General features: G+C 41.5%; 1 protein-coding gene across 3 annotated transcripts in view; it reads right to left on the bottom strand.

Annotated features, from left to right (window-relative positions):
• The window catches only part of PPARGC1A (PPARG coactivator 1 alpha), a 647,743-nt gene that overhangs the window by 295,365 nt on the left and 337,644 nt on the right, over positions 1 to 14,734 (bottom strand). Inside the window, exon 1 of one of the 3 annotated variants that reach the window (XM_027047060.2) lies at positions 7,013 to 7,403. The exons of 1 other annotated variant lie outside the window; for it this stretch is intronic. In XM_027047060.2, coding sequence (XP_026902861.1) covers positions 7,013 to 7,081 — 69 coding nt within the window. In that variant the 5' untranslated portion in view covers positions 7,082 to 7,403. Of the gene's footprint in view, positions 1 to 7,012; positions 7,404 to 14,734 lie in introns of those variants that run through there. One more of the 3 variants, XM_053217509.1, reaches the window with a different exon arrangement.

Here is a 14,734-nt window from a genome sequence, read left to right as displayed (position 1 = left end):
TCAGGTGACAATGACTTGTCACCCCAAGGTCTCTTCTAACTTTATGAAGCTATGATATTTGAATCTAAGAAATACACCAAACACTTTAGTTTTCTTGACCAAATGAACGAATGAATAAGTGAATGAGCCCCACATAATTTAAAAGGCAACGACAAAAAATTACAATCAGTAAGGAAAGGAGTCTTCTTAAACATACCATTGTGTCAGAAACGTAACGATGGAGAAAAATTAGAACCTGTGTTCTAACTAACCTAAACTCTTACATGTTCTACATTCAAAACATGTCTTGCTAGGTCCATCCTACCTCGGACACAAAGTTAGAACTGGTTGGTCTACATCCTCAGGTGCCAACTTTGACCTGATCCCTCACCACCATTTAATCACCATTTAATTTGGTATCTTGAAGCAGATTTCTCTAAACAAAGTAAACTCAAAATATGAGTCACTATCCCATTGATCCCAATGTGAAGTGCTTCAAACATTAAAAAAAAAAAAAAAAAAAGAATCCTTTCCTGAGAGCAGAAAACACCACCAAACCTACTTATTTTCCTTCCTACATGGAAACCAAAACACAAATGGTAATGGAATTGGAAGGGAATTGGAAGAGGGAGAGAGTACACCAAATTGTTTCTGTGCTTGGCATTATTTCAATGACACAATTCTGCTTCATTTTCCGTTAATAGAAATAATATCTTACACTTGTGTGATGCTTCCCAGCAGACAAGATTCTTTCTTTCTTTTCTAATGGTTTACGCTTATTTATTTTTGAGAGAGCGTATGAGCGGGGGAGGGTCAGAGGGAGAGAGGGAAAGAGAGAATCCCAAGCAGGCTCTACACTGTCAGCGCAAAGCCTGATGTGGGGCTTGAACTCATGAACCATAAGATCATGAACCATAAGATCATAAACCATAAGATCATAAGACCTGAACTGAAATCAAGAGTCGGACACTCAACTGACTGAGCCAGCCAGGCACCCCAGACAAGGTTCTTTCAAACACACACTACACCACTGAATTTTTACCTGGGGCGGGGTTTGGGGGGGAGGTGGATATATTTCCCCCCATCATACAGAGGAGGAAACAGTTCAGAGATGAGGGACTTGCCTGAGACCACACATCTAGGACCAGCAGGTCTTCCTAAATTAGCCCTCCAGCTTCCAGGACCACCATTTCCCATACATCATGGCCTGTTGGGTACGGACCTGCTGGTTACTCTGTGAGCCTTGCTGGATCATCGTTCACCATGTGCAACCTTTTTGGGACCTGTGGAGTTGGCCTGTACCACCCTGAGAAACCGGACCAGTCCAATAACATTAGGAGACCTCCTGAACTCAGAGACGTGTACAACAGGCTGTTCGATGTGCCTCAGATAGAGATATCCACCATCATTGAAGCAGGAGATCCTGGATTCTAAGTCAGGCCTTCACTGCCCCCAAATTATGTTCCTCCTGAAATACCTGGGTCTGATGACAACTATTCTGTGAAATCATCTGGCCCCCTAGTTCCGCGTGGACAGACATAACCCTAGGATTCTTACAAATTCTGGATCTAGTCTGCTTTGGCCCAGGCCCAGGTACCAGTTACTTGCTCCTAACCTCTCTCAAACTTCCTTATCTACAAAATGAAGATATTACTCATATCTCCCTAATGCCACAATGGTAAGAATTCTATGAGTTAACACATGGAAAGTGCTTTCAAACAGCTCTTGGCACAAAGTAAGCTGTTCATCAGCGTATTCCTGGTGTTAGTACCTTCTCTGAGATTTTTGAGTCCTCACAGGGTTTTGTTTGTCCTCCTAGTATAAAATGCTAGATCACTCGTATTTATTGTAACTCTCCTCAACTATTTCATTAGTTATTACCTACCGACCATATCATGAGCCCAGAGACCATCTCCTCTCTGGTAATTTTTTCAGATCACGGCACACGTAGTCACCTAGACATCCTAAAGAAAAACCTGGGGGTCACTTGACTCTTCCCTTATCATCATACTCTACATCAGTCAATCACCACATCTTGAGGCTAGTATCTTCTAGATATTTCTGAATCCACCCCTCGGTCTCCATCTTGCTGCCACACCCCAACCAGTCCTCGCTTAAGATAGTGAAGCGGCTTCTTCACTGGATTTCTGGCCTCGACTCTTACGCACCCCAGTTTATCATCCACACGGAACTCGGAATGATCTTTCTTCAAAAAGAAATTTGATTCCTCCATCATGCCCCTACTTAAAAGCTCCCCATGCCTCCCCACCGCCATTTGAGGCTGTCTGGTCGGGCCACACAGGACCCGTTTCCTCCCTCTCTCTTTAGACTCATCTTGTACCACTCTTACCTCATCCTGAAAGGCTAAAACCACAGGACAACTCGCTGCTCAACACATACCTTAGAGTCTCTGCCCTTCCTGTCTCTGACCTCTTCTCTCTCTTGGCTTGAGCGCTCTTCCCAGTTCTTCGTCTGGCTTAAAGCGCTCCCACTGTTTAATCAGCTCCCGTATCACCTCCTCCAGGCAATGCTTTAGACCAGAGGCTACTCCTCCTCAGTGTTTCCATGATACGGAGCATTTTCTGGCTATTCTATAATTATAATGACCTGCCGCACTTGTCCCACCATGACCTCAAGTTCAAGGGCATTGCCTCTAGCCAATTTCTCATCCGCTTAAGTGTGGATGTGCTCTGCACATAGTAGGTATCCAAAGAAGCACTGAATGCCTGATCTCATTACATAGACAACAGGTAATAGTAGCTGATACACTTAGCGGATGTTGCGGGTCACTTAATAGTTCTTACGGAAGTGCTCTTCTAAGCACTTTCCACAAATTAACACATTGACTCCCCACGACAACCCTATATGGTAGCTAGGATAATTATCTCCATTTTCCAGGTGAATGGAGGATATAACTGAAGCACAGAGAAGTTAAAAACTTTACCAATGTTACATAGTTAGAAACGGATGACACCAAGTTTAGAAGCCCTATGACTGGCTCTGGATGATCGGGGTTCTAAACACTTGACATTTATGCTGTCGTACCTGTCTAGACAGTGGTACCATGATCAGTTAAGATACCTAAACAGACATAGACAGGATGGTTTAGCTCCAACTTCACAGATGAGAAAGTGGAGGCATAGGAAGTTCATGGAGAAGTGGTCCAGAGAAAAGACAGCCAAGGCTGAGACTGCCCCTCACTATGCAGGATCCCTGCCCCTCACTATGCAGCCGTGGAACTCGGGGCAGTCACTTGGCCTCCGTAGGCCTTATTTCAAGTGCAGATCAGGGCCAGATCACGTCTCTGCTTTCTTCCAGCTCAAGTTTGCAGTCCCCTTAGTTCAGCAACCTTCATCAGGGTTGAGTGTGTGCCAGGCTCCGTGATAAGTGCAGAGACACAGAGACAAGATGCATCCCTGCCCTGAGGAATTTATCTTTTTGTGGGGGAGACAGGCGCAGACAGACAATATCGACAGCTGGGTTAGAAATGGCCACAGTGCCATTACTTTGGTTATTTTAAAGGGAACCACCCCCAAATAAAATGCTCTCCAGAAATGAGTCGTTCGCTCCTCCGTCCAGCGGCCCAGAACGAGAAAGTAGCACCATGACTCCTTCCCTCCAATGCCTCCCTCAAGCACAGTCCCCTCGTTTTACAACTAAAGAAGCAGTCACTGCCTTAAGTCAGTTTGTCAGTGGTCAGATGACTCCCTGGTGGCATAAGCCACTCCCACCTCTGTTTCCGAGGCTCTAGAGGCCCTCGCATAGTCGAGCTATGAGAGGTGGGAGCATTAACTTGGACACAGCTGCTATTTGGTTTTCCAGTATGGGGTATATGCTTAACTGAATTTTCAGATTTACAGTCAATTCCAGAAATTGCATCTACTTTATTTCCAACTCCATGGGTAAGCTGGTTCATTTAAGGCAAACAGTGTCCGATTAAAACACATTCTGGAGAAATAAGTGAGCAAGCCATTTTTGCCCAACTCTTAATTTAAAAGAAAAACAAAAAGCCAAAAAACTATCAGAGGGACTTCTCAAAGACCAAATCCCACCACATCATTGTGAGATGAGGCAGTTAAAATATGCATGATCAAAATATCATTTGAAAATACACTCCAAGAGGCAGTCTTGTATAAGGCTGGAGGCCTCGGGGCCAATCTCAGTGGGTCCACATCTCTTTTCAGCATCTTATCAGCTGTGTGACCCTGGGCATGTTCCCTCATACCGCTGAGTCTCAGTCTCCCCAGCTGTATAATAGGATCACGTAATATTTGTCCGTCAGAGTACTTGTAAGAATTAGAAATGCAACTTTATGCCTGGTATAGAGCAAGGGTTAAAAAATAAAACTCTTAAAAAACATTTCATTAAAGTCATAATGATTCAGAGATTGATTATTCCATTAGAAGATCGGCACGCTTTCTCCCTTTTTTTCCTTTTGCTCCCTGCCTGCCCACATCACAGCTGTTCATAAACTAGCATTCCGTAAGATAAAAAATGAGATAAAATTCAATTCAGACCCCAATGGAATTGGTATTGGAGTCCAACAGGCCTGAACTTGAGCCCTGCATGGCTTTCCACAAGTCACGTAACCTTCTCTAGTCTTCATTTCTTTCATCTGTAACATGGAGGCAATCATAGCATCCTTCCAGGCTTCTTATGAAGATGTGAACAACCACACACACACACACACACGCGCATGCACACTCACACATACACAAAATCGCTAGCACTGTGACTGATAAAGAGTAGGTAGCTAGGAAAGTACTGGATCATTTTCAGTAAGAAATGTAGTCCTTGGCTAAACTAAAGCTTCAGCATCACCCACAATTTGTTTTATTATTATTGTTTAAGTTTATTTACTTATTTTGAGAGAGAGAAAGAGACCGCGCAAGCAGGGGAGGGACAGAGAGAGAGGGAGAGAGAGAGAATCCCAAGCAGGCTCCACACTGTCCACGCAGAGGCTCGCAGTGTGAGGCTCGATCCCACGAACCTTGAGATCATGACCTGAGCCAAAATCAAGAGTCAGACGCTTACCTGACTGAGCCACCCAGGTGCCCCCACAATTTGTTTAAAAAAACCCAACTCCATCACTACCATGGATGGCTAAAAGACATCATTCAAACAATAAAACTCTTACATCTTGTGTCATTAGATTTAATTTCCTCCCTTGGGGACAACTGCAGTATCAGCAGAAGTGGGGTGACTTCGTGCATGTGAGGACCTGGCGGGACGATCCTGATGACCAGAGGGTGGTGACAACAAGCAACCCTTAATAGGGTGAAGCAGGTGAGTCTGGACCTGACACACTGGACGCCTTTTCCATCCAACGCCATGCATTACCAAGAGTCAGGGAGACCAAATCGGAGATTAATTAGGATGTTCTTTTCATAGCCACTGCTTCCACTACCTAGAGGGAGAGCTTAGGTTATCAAATGGAAATGAAGGGGTTGACCAGCTATACCAGGATCACATCTTTGGAAGCAAGTAGCAAAGAGAACGTGTTCATTATTTGCCTTTGGGAAATTACTAAGCTAAAAGGTCATGGGATGCTAACATTATAGGACACATGCTTTTTTACATAAACATTTGGATTTCATGTTCCAAATTTAAATATTTTGTCTACAGAGATCTCTGAGTCACCTGCTCACATCCTTCTTCCTTTAATCCTCCCTTGAGGCAAAGACTATATATAAAATGCTAACTTTCTAAAGGAAAACACATAAACAAAAGACAAAAATCCTACAGTCACATCCACCTACCATAAGATATCTGAATATTTGCTTAGACCCCCTGGAGACCCACCACATGACATTCTCAAAGTAGCACGCAGAGATTCATTCGGTATCCCTTCCTACTTCCTAAATAATGCTCCCACTCAAAGTGGAAGGATGCCAATTTCATGGCAGGCTGAAGGATGTTTATTTTGGAAGCTCCTTACTTAACACCACATTGCTTAGAACAGAACATACCTGTCAATATCAGTACCACATTTCCCCAAGATTTCTCCCGCAGAGGAGAAATTTTAAGAAAAGTTTCCCTCTCTTGACAAAAAGAGAGAATTATTTTTTATAATTGGTGTTGAAAATCAACAAATTCCTGAGTCGCCATTTTTCTGTGAAACTTCCTTCTATAGACAAAATGGAAAATCACAGTTTCACTTTATCAGACACCACCCAAAAGAAACGCTTCATGCATGGAAGTGTTCTTTTTCCATAAGGCAGCAGCATTTAAGGGGGAAAAAAAAAAAGCTCTGCATCGCTCTTCAGTATTGTTGTCTAATTAAATGGCAATGGAGTGTATGCGTAAAAATATGCATTAGAGGTGTGTAATGTGTAATGTGAAGAAGAGTAATCAAAGCCATTCACCAGGATTTAGGAAGGGATTTCAGTTGGCAGCTTACGAGACAGGAGCATATAATTTTGCTAATTTGAAATAGGTATTGTAACGTATAAACATTACTGCTTTGCATATTTTAATGAAAACTACCTCTACACCAAAATGATTTCTTTAGCTTGAACTCTCTGCATACCACAGAGCTTCTACCTCGTATGAGTTCAGCATAAATAAGAAAGGCACGCAAGCTGCATTAAAAGAATGGTCACCTCATTAAAATAGGTTAAAACCAAGCCCCTTTTTCCAACCTACTATAACAACATAAAGTAAGTCTGATGACAGGTGTTGTATTAAATTTTTATATTACAATGAACTTGTACTCACACAAACCAAATCTGCATGTTTCCTTTGATATACACCTGCAACTTGTTAATTCGTGGCCTTTATTAAGAAAGTATAAATTTAGCAACATCTATAGATTTGTAAAACTCTATTAACTTGCTGGCGAATATTGAGTAAATTCATTTGGAGTCTTCTTTGCATGGTTTACAAAGAAATGGAAATTAACAAGGACTTTTCCCAAATGGATATGCCCGCAGATAACGCAGTTCTGCAAACAGACTGATGTGAATTATCTACACTTGGGCTAAAAAGTTGAGCGAGAGATCTGGGTCCGTCTGGAGCTGAGGACATCACTTACCTGCCAGCTCACTTCTCGCTGAAGGCCTTTTTTCCAGTCTTCTTCCAGCCTGGGGGAGGTCTCATCCATTGCTGATGCTGCTTGCGCAAACTGGATCCGCCAGTGGCTGTAACTCCCTTTCGTTGCAAGCCTTTACCAAAGCGGCAGCGAGGGCCGTTCAGGGGCAGACTGTCATGGAGAAAATGCCAGGCCAGAGGATGAGGGATCGGGCAGGAAGAAGCCACATGGGAGTAAATTTGGGATACATGGGGCTACCCTGACAGCTGCCAACTGGCCAGGCGGGAGGCCAGCTCAGCCATTGAGCGTCCAGAGATTAGGAACAACTGAGCTCCAGGGCCAGCAGACAATGGGTTATTCTTATGTTTCTGGCATAAAGGTCAGAGGAGGGAAATGTGAAGGCATGCTCTATGCCCTAGAAATGCGCACTTGTGTGTGTGCTCCTATCTTCTCCTCACCCCAACACCACACACACACACACACACATGCACACACACACACACACACACACACACACACACACCAGAATTTGCATTGTTCTGCAGGATTGCATCAATAGGTTGGAATATCCTGGAAGTAATAAGCTATTTTACATAGAGGCAACACATTTCATTTGAACACATCTCCCCCAGCACCATATGAATCACTCAGCAGCCAGTAAACATGAATAACAGCAAGCTCCCTTGGGTAAAAAATAGACCGATCCCTATAGTTGAATCCTGAGGACCTACAGTCCCTGCTTTCACCCCCACAGAACGTTGTACTGCAGGCACTCAACCCTGACCGTGGACCTCAACCCTTTGTGCAAATGATTATCCGAAATGAGCAGAGGCTTCAGTTTGGACAGATTGCTCAAAATGTGAGGCTAAACCAAGCCAGCTCCAACCAAACTCTGTCCTGCTTCAATGGTTTCTCACACAGAATGACCCTCTCCTGCTCTTAAGAACTCATTACCTATAGTTTTAAGACCTGTAGCTGGCACTATCGTCAAAATCTCCTACTTCTTTTCAGTGAGAACAGTGGTCCTCAAACTCGGCTGTGCAACAGAATCAACTGGGAAGCTCTACAAAATATTGCCACCAAGCCTTCATCCCCTTGAGAACCCAGGATTAAAATCGCAAAACTCAGTTTTGAGTATCATTTGAGGTTTCTCGAATCTGATCACTCTTCTGATGCCTGAATCCCCAGGATGCTACCGATCCCCATCCAAACTGTGCTTATACCCCCAGAGACGGTCAACTCACCACCTCCTGAGACAGTCTGGTTTCATGGTTGAAAGCTTTGTCCTCAATTGAATTGATATCCTTCCCCCTGTAACTTCCATAACTGTACTGTTTTGTTTTTGTTTTTGTTTTTGATTTATTCCATAAGGAGTAAGTCTAAAGCCTATTCTGTAGGACAGCCCTTCAAAGATCCAAAGACAATAGTGGTCCATGCCTCAAGTCTCTGCTGACGTGTGTCTTTTTCAGGTGAGATCTCCCTAGTTCCTTCAGCAAACCAGGTGAGAGGGTTTCGGGTAATTTCTCCATCCTGGTTACTGGCCTCAAAATATATTCCACTATCTCTAGTGATAGTGATCGCAATATTCTAGAAGTCAGTGTCGTATTTCTGCTATGATCTACCATTACACACAGAGCCCAATGATCACCTAAAATCCTCCCGACAACAACCACCATAATAATAGGAAGAGCAGCCAGCATTTACTGGGCCTGGACCTAGGTATCCAGCGCTGTTTTAAGTTCTCTATTAGCTTTACCTTGTTTATTCTCCACCAAGATTCTATGAAGCCATCATCACACTCCTGATTTATAGATGGAGAATTCACAAAACACAGACATCTGCTCAGGTGATGGCCAAGAGTTAATCCAGATGTGACTCCAATGCCGTAGATCCCTACTTCATGCCAGCCAATGCCCCTTCCCCTGTGGAGTCTTGGACCCCATTGCCTGTGTTAACAATCACACGTCACTGATAACAGTGTCACTGTCAATTAGCGCACATAGGTTTGCTCACACTTTCAGATGATCAATGAACACGTTTTGTAGACTAGGAATTTCCACACAAGCCTAACCTGCCATTATTATCCTCTTAATACCTACAAGACTATACCTTCCACCTCACCTCTAGCAAAGCAGATACCTGAAAACCCTTCCTGCACTTGCTTGGCTTCTCTCTTTTGTTGAGAATATTCAGATGGCGCTTCAGGGATTGTCCCAAGGTGTAAAAAGAGAAAGGCCAGAGAGACAAGGGTCCGGAACATTTTCCCAGACACTAGACTCAGTGGCAGCCTCACCAATCATCAGTTCTTCCCCATCTCCTATAAACACTGATCAACAGGACTCCACAAGGCAAGCTGGAGCAATCGGTTTCATCATTTGAATCAAACCATCTGAAAAGCAGCTCAATCAACTTTCACAGAAGGCAGGACACAAAACGGTTGACTATAGACTCTGACGTCAAACAGACCTAGGTTTGTTTAGCAGCCCCATTATGATGTAGCTCCAGATCCCTGGGCAAGTCACCCAACCTCTCCAAACCCTACTTTCTTTACACACCCAACCTCTCTGAACCTAGTAAAAGGGAGGTATTATCATCTCAGTTAGGCATATGATTGCTCATCAACATCTGGTTTTCTTCTATTCCAGTCAAACAGCGAGACCGCATTGCATTAAACTCTTTAAAATTAACCATAAGCACACGGCACATTTTTGCCAATGAAATAAAAGAAAAATGATGGGTATCACTTCCGAAAGGGAGGTAACTGACTGTCAGCCTACCCTTTCCCCGTAAGGCAGTGATTACGAGGCATTTGTTGATAAGATGTGCCTTAACACAAAAGCACACTAGACTGCTGAGCCAACTCATGGAGAACGGTTGCCTTGGTGAGTAACCTGGACCAACAAAAACTTCCAGGGTTGGCTGTTTCCTCAGCATAACCTAGCCCACCCTGGCCAATACACCACTCTTGCTATTTGGAGTTGTAAGAAGAACATGACGTTATCCAACTAGAGCATTTACCACAAGCACTGAGTAAGTCTGCAATATTATTTTAAATAGATCCCATTACAAGGGCAGTCTGTTCTACATATGTCCCTCATACTCCACTATTCCCCCTTCTTTTACAGCTGCTCATAAGTTACTAGCATTAAGCGTGGCAATTTCTACAGATGATGTAGAAATATGAATTTTAAAACGAAAGGGGAAAAGGGTTCAATAATGCAGTGTCACTCTGTCTCAGAATGCAAACTCAGAATAGCATGACTTTAATGCTACTTAGCATTTAGCAAGGAATTTAATGAAAGCAAAATGAAGCATCAAATAATAAATGTAGGTCAATATAAATTCACTACTGATAGAATAAAGTACATGTTGCCAAAATGTAAACATAATGAGAACATACATGAATAAAGGAGCTTATTAAATAACATAGCTTTTATTTACTGTTCTTAAATCAAGCAACCAAAAAAAGAATTCGTTTTGTTTCTGTCTTTGTTAAATGTTTTCATTAAAGGAAGTTTTGACAAGAAAATAAAGTATAAGGAAAGTACAGATAACACACTGGCCAGATCACAGCACTGTCATTTTAAGACACAAATTCTAACCTACTCTAGGACACCACTGAGAGAGTCTTTTTTTTTTCTAATGTTTATTTATATTGAGAGACAGAGAGAGAGAGAGAGAGAGAGCACACCCAGGCAGGATAGGGGAGAGAGAGAGGAGACAGAGAGAATTTCAAGCAGGCTCCACACCATGAGCACAGAGCCTGACACAGGGTTCAATCCCAAGAACTGTGAGATCATGACCTGAGCCAAAATCAAGAGTTGGATGCTTAACTGACTGAGCCACCCATGTGCCTGGAGAGTCCTTTTATAAAATGGTGTTCAAATGCAAGTGCTAATAACCATGACCTATGTTATATGCATTGTATTGTGTCCTCCCAAAGAGATACGTTGGAGTCCCAACGCTTGGTACCTCAAAATGTGACCTTATTTGGACACAGGGTTTTTACAAAGGTAATCAAGCTAAAACAAAGTCGTTAGGATGAGTCTTGATCCAATATGACCAGTGTCTTTATAAAAAGGTTGAAATGTGGACAAAGACAGACACACATGGACAAGCCGTGTGAAAATGAAGGCAGAGATAGGGCGATACATCTACAAGCCAAGCAACACCAAGGATTGATCACTATTTTTCCCTCAAGATAAGCAGCTTATTAAGAATATGCTGACTAATAAGAAATAGAAAGAGTTTTAGAATTTATCACATTTTCCTTAGGAAAAAGTTAGATATAAAAATTAAAAAAAGGAAAAATCCATACAAAATGCATCGTCAGTCAATCCTCCCTTGATTTTAAGGAAACTTCTTTTACATTACACAATAAACATGGGTTAATACTTTATGTTAAGAATCAAAAGTCTAGAAAATAAAGAGTTCTCCAGGTGAGTTAAACCATGCATTACACAGTACCCAATGAGGACACAATATGGCCATAAACCTGTTCTAGTGGGGCACCTACATGGCTCAGTTGGTTGGGTGCCTGACTTTGTTTCAGATCACAATCTCGAGGTTCGTGAGTTCGAGCCCCGAGCTCTGAGCCCCCATCTGGGATCACTGCTGTCAGCATGGAGTCCCCTTCAGATCCTCTGTCCCCCTCTCTCTGCCTCTCCCCCGCTTGTGCTCTGTCAAAAATAAAGCAAACATTTAAAAAATAAACCTGTTGTAATAGATGCAGATAGTCTGTCTAAAGGAGAAAATGAAAGGAAGTCTGGGGTCAGGGGGGCAGGGACACAGTGATGAAAGTCAGGAGGGAGCCAAGGAGTCTCCAGGCATAGAAGAAATGGATGGTCTTTTACCAACAGAGAGGATTTTGTACAAACTTTCACTTGACAGCTGGGCTGGAAGTTTTATGAGTTCTTACCACCCATTTTATTGTACATTTTCCCTTCACACCCATTCTCTCAAAGTTTTCTGAGACATTTCCTTGTAAATGTTTACTTCTGTTTTTGCTTTTTGGTTTGCTTATGCCTTTTTTTTATTGGAAGCTAATAGTAAGGTGGGCATCTTCAGAAATGTGCTTCACGCAAAAAACTATAACAATGTATCAGAGGTGCCTGAATATTAACTCTAACAAAATAATACAAAAGCAAATAAGCAAACAGGAACCGCTGTCATAAGAATGATAAACCTAAAATAGATGAACTCTGGTCCTATAGTCGTATATTGAAAAAGAGAAAAAAACAGAGTATTGGTCTTAAGTTCATTGTTTCACTAGAATAATTAATGTTTATCATTTCCCTGCATAAAATATCTAAACTGAACTACAGTGATACCCACAATAGAATAATGTGGCCTATAAAATACTCTCTCATATACCCATGTACTTTGGGTTGTACGCTTACCAAGAGTCACTTGTGTTTGTTCCCAACCCTGTTTATGCCAGTTGTGCATGTTAATGTAATTACATAATTAATTAAATAATATTTCCATAAAATCTGAGTTGCAATGGAAAGGGATTTGTTGCTTTCCTGAAACTAGTCAAATGCTTTGAAAAGACCCAATAAAGAAAAAAGGCTTTAAAATTTGCTGTTGCGGGGAAAAGGATCATAAAAATCCATATGAACTCTACTTGGGTTGCTAGTCAGTCTTTATATTCTTAATTCACTTTAACGAAACTGAACCTGGAATTTGTAGAGGTTCTTTTAGGGATATAGCTTATCCAAAAAAAGATCCCCCACCCCCAACTTACAGCAAAGTCCTTGGCTCCACAGCAAAATAATGGTGAATAAATGTACATTTATGAATTCTGAGCAAAAGTCAAATGTTTTATGTATGTATATGATTTATGATTCCCCAACTTAATCGACTTATATGATCGGTCAGCAACCATTTTCAATTGTATGGAAGAAAAAGTCTCCTATGATAAAAAAGAAAATGGTAAACTAGGAAGGACTTTTTCTTAACCTACGTATAATGAACAGAGATCGAAAGTAATAGGCTCAAATATGCAAACCAAGCAACAGAATCCATCTCAATACCCAAGTCTACTTATATCACTTAAGTGAGAAGCAGCTTAGCTATACTCATGAACATTAAATGTTGTGTAAATCTGAACCACGTAGACTCCAATTAATTACTGCATGGTATTACCGTGTCTTCCTATAGCTATGTAATAATACCAACTGCCTATAATCGGAAGGATTTAGTAGACATTTATTGATGGAAATCAGATGATTTCATCCACAATGTCTGAATTGCTTTGATATGTTTGAGCCTGCAGCAAAATAATGTAATAAAAAACAACATACAGATGAGAACCTCAATTTTTCTCTACATATGAATCTGTCACTGATTTGAGAAGAATCAAATCTAAGTCCAACCAGGTGAAGATGTTCCATACATTATCCTTCCCGATTCAATATAAAAATATTTCCCTTTCTAGTATGTTCATATACTGTTCCTGACTTTGTGGTACCCTGGACACAGAGAGAGCACAGAGATACAGAGTATTGTCTCAGCAAATGTTAAACAAAGCAGAGATGAATTACGGAATATTTTCCTAAAGTTTACTTGAGAGACCATCTGAAGTCATAAGCCCTCAAATAGACTAATGACTAGAGTGGAAAGGTAGATCTCATGAGTAAGATGAATGAGAAATAGGCTATCTGGTAGACTGGAAATGTCTTTCCCTCTTCTTTCTCTCCTCCCCCCTGCCCCCACCAAGAAAAGTCCTCCAGTAGTCCATCATGGAGCTGAAAATTCTATCAGTCATATCTTTGGTTTTAAAAACTTTCCTATCACTATGAAACTGCACATACTCCTAGGAGGGGTAGCCTAAAGCCTTATCCGCTAACACCTTGTCACAAGTTATTTTCCAGTTTGGCTTGAAGAGTAAGACTTTGCAACCAGGCAAGGAACGATGGTAGGGATATTGGGAACTTCAGAAGAGGAGAAAGGCTTGGAGCAGAGAAGGTTAAGGATGGCCAAAGTCCCTGAGGCACAAATAAATTTCTGAAATAAGAATTTAAAGATTCATGAAAACTGACTTTATCAACCACCAAGTTCTTTTGATTAAAGATTATTAAAAACAACCCACTTGCTTTACATACTTACACACATACTTAGGTTCTCATTGCTGTTATGAAACACAAGTTGACATGGGTGGAAGGGTGGGAGGGGGTGTTGGGCATTTCTTCCCTCTTCACTTACTCTTTTTTTTTTATTTTTATTTATTTATTTTTGAAAGAGAGAGAATGCATGTGTCTGGGGCAGTGGCAGAGAAAGAAAGGGAGACAGAGAATCTCAAGTAGAGCCCAACTGAACCAGCCAGGTGGCCCTCCTCTTCATTTACTCTTAATAGTAATATCTTAACACAAGGGAAAGCTCAGATACCATTTGCGAATTTTCAAAATAGGAGTGAATTAGGATGTGAATTTGGTTACAAGGTAGGCTAAGGACTTGTCACTACAGACCAGCATCACCTAGGAGCTTGTTAGAAATGTCAAATCTCAGGCCCCACTCCACATATACAGAAGTTCATTTGCATTTTAACAAGGCTAATTCATTAAGTGTAAGAAACAATTGGCTAGGGAGACTTTCCTTGAAGGCCTACTTGCATAGCAAGCTTATTATTATTATTATTATTATTATTATTATTATTATAAATTATTATTATGAGTATAGATTTAAAGCAGCTTAGAAACAGAATGACTGATAAATGTTATAGGG

The sequence above is a fragment of the Acinonyx jubatus genome, chromosome B1 (assembly GCF_027475565.1).
Source record: "Acinonyx jubatus isolate Ajub_Pintada_27869175 chromosome B1, VMU_Ajub_asm_v1.0, whole genome shotgun sequence".
In the NCBI taxonomy this organism is placed as follows: domain Eukaryota; kingdom Metazoa; phylum Chordata; class Mammalia; order Carnivora; family Felidae; genus Acinonyx; species Acinonyx jubatus.
Note: the sequence above shows the minus strand (reverse complement) of the source record. Positions and strands in the feature narration are given on the sequence as shown.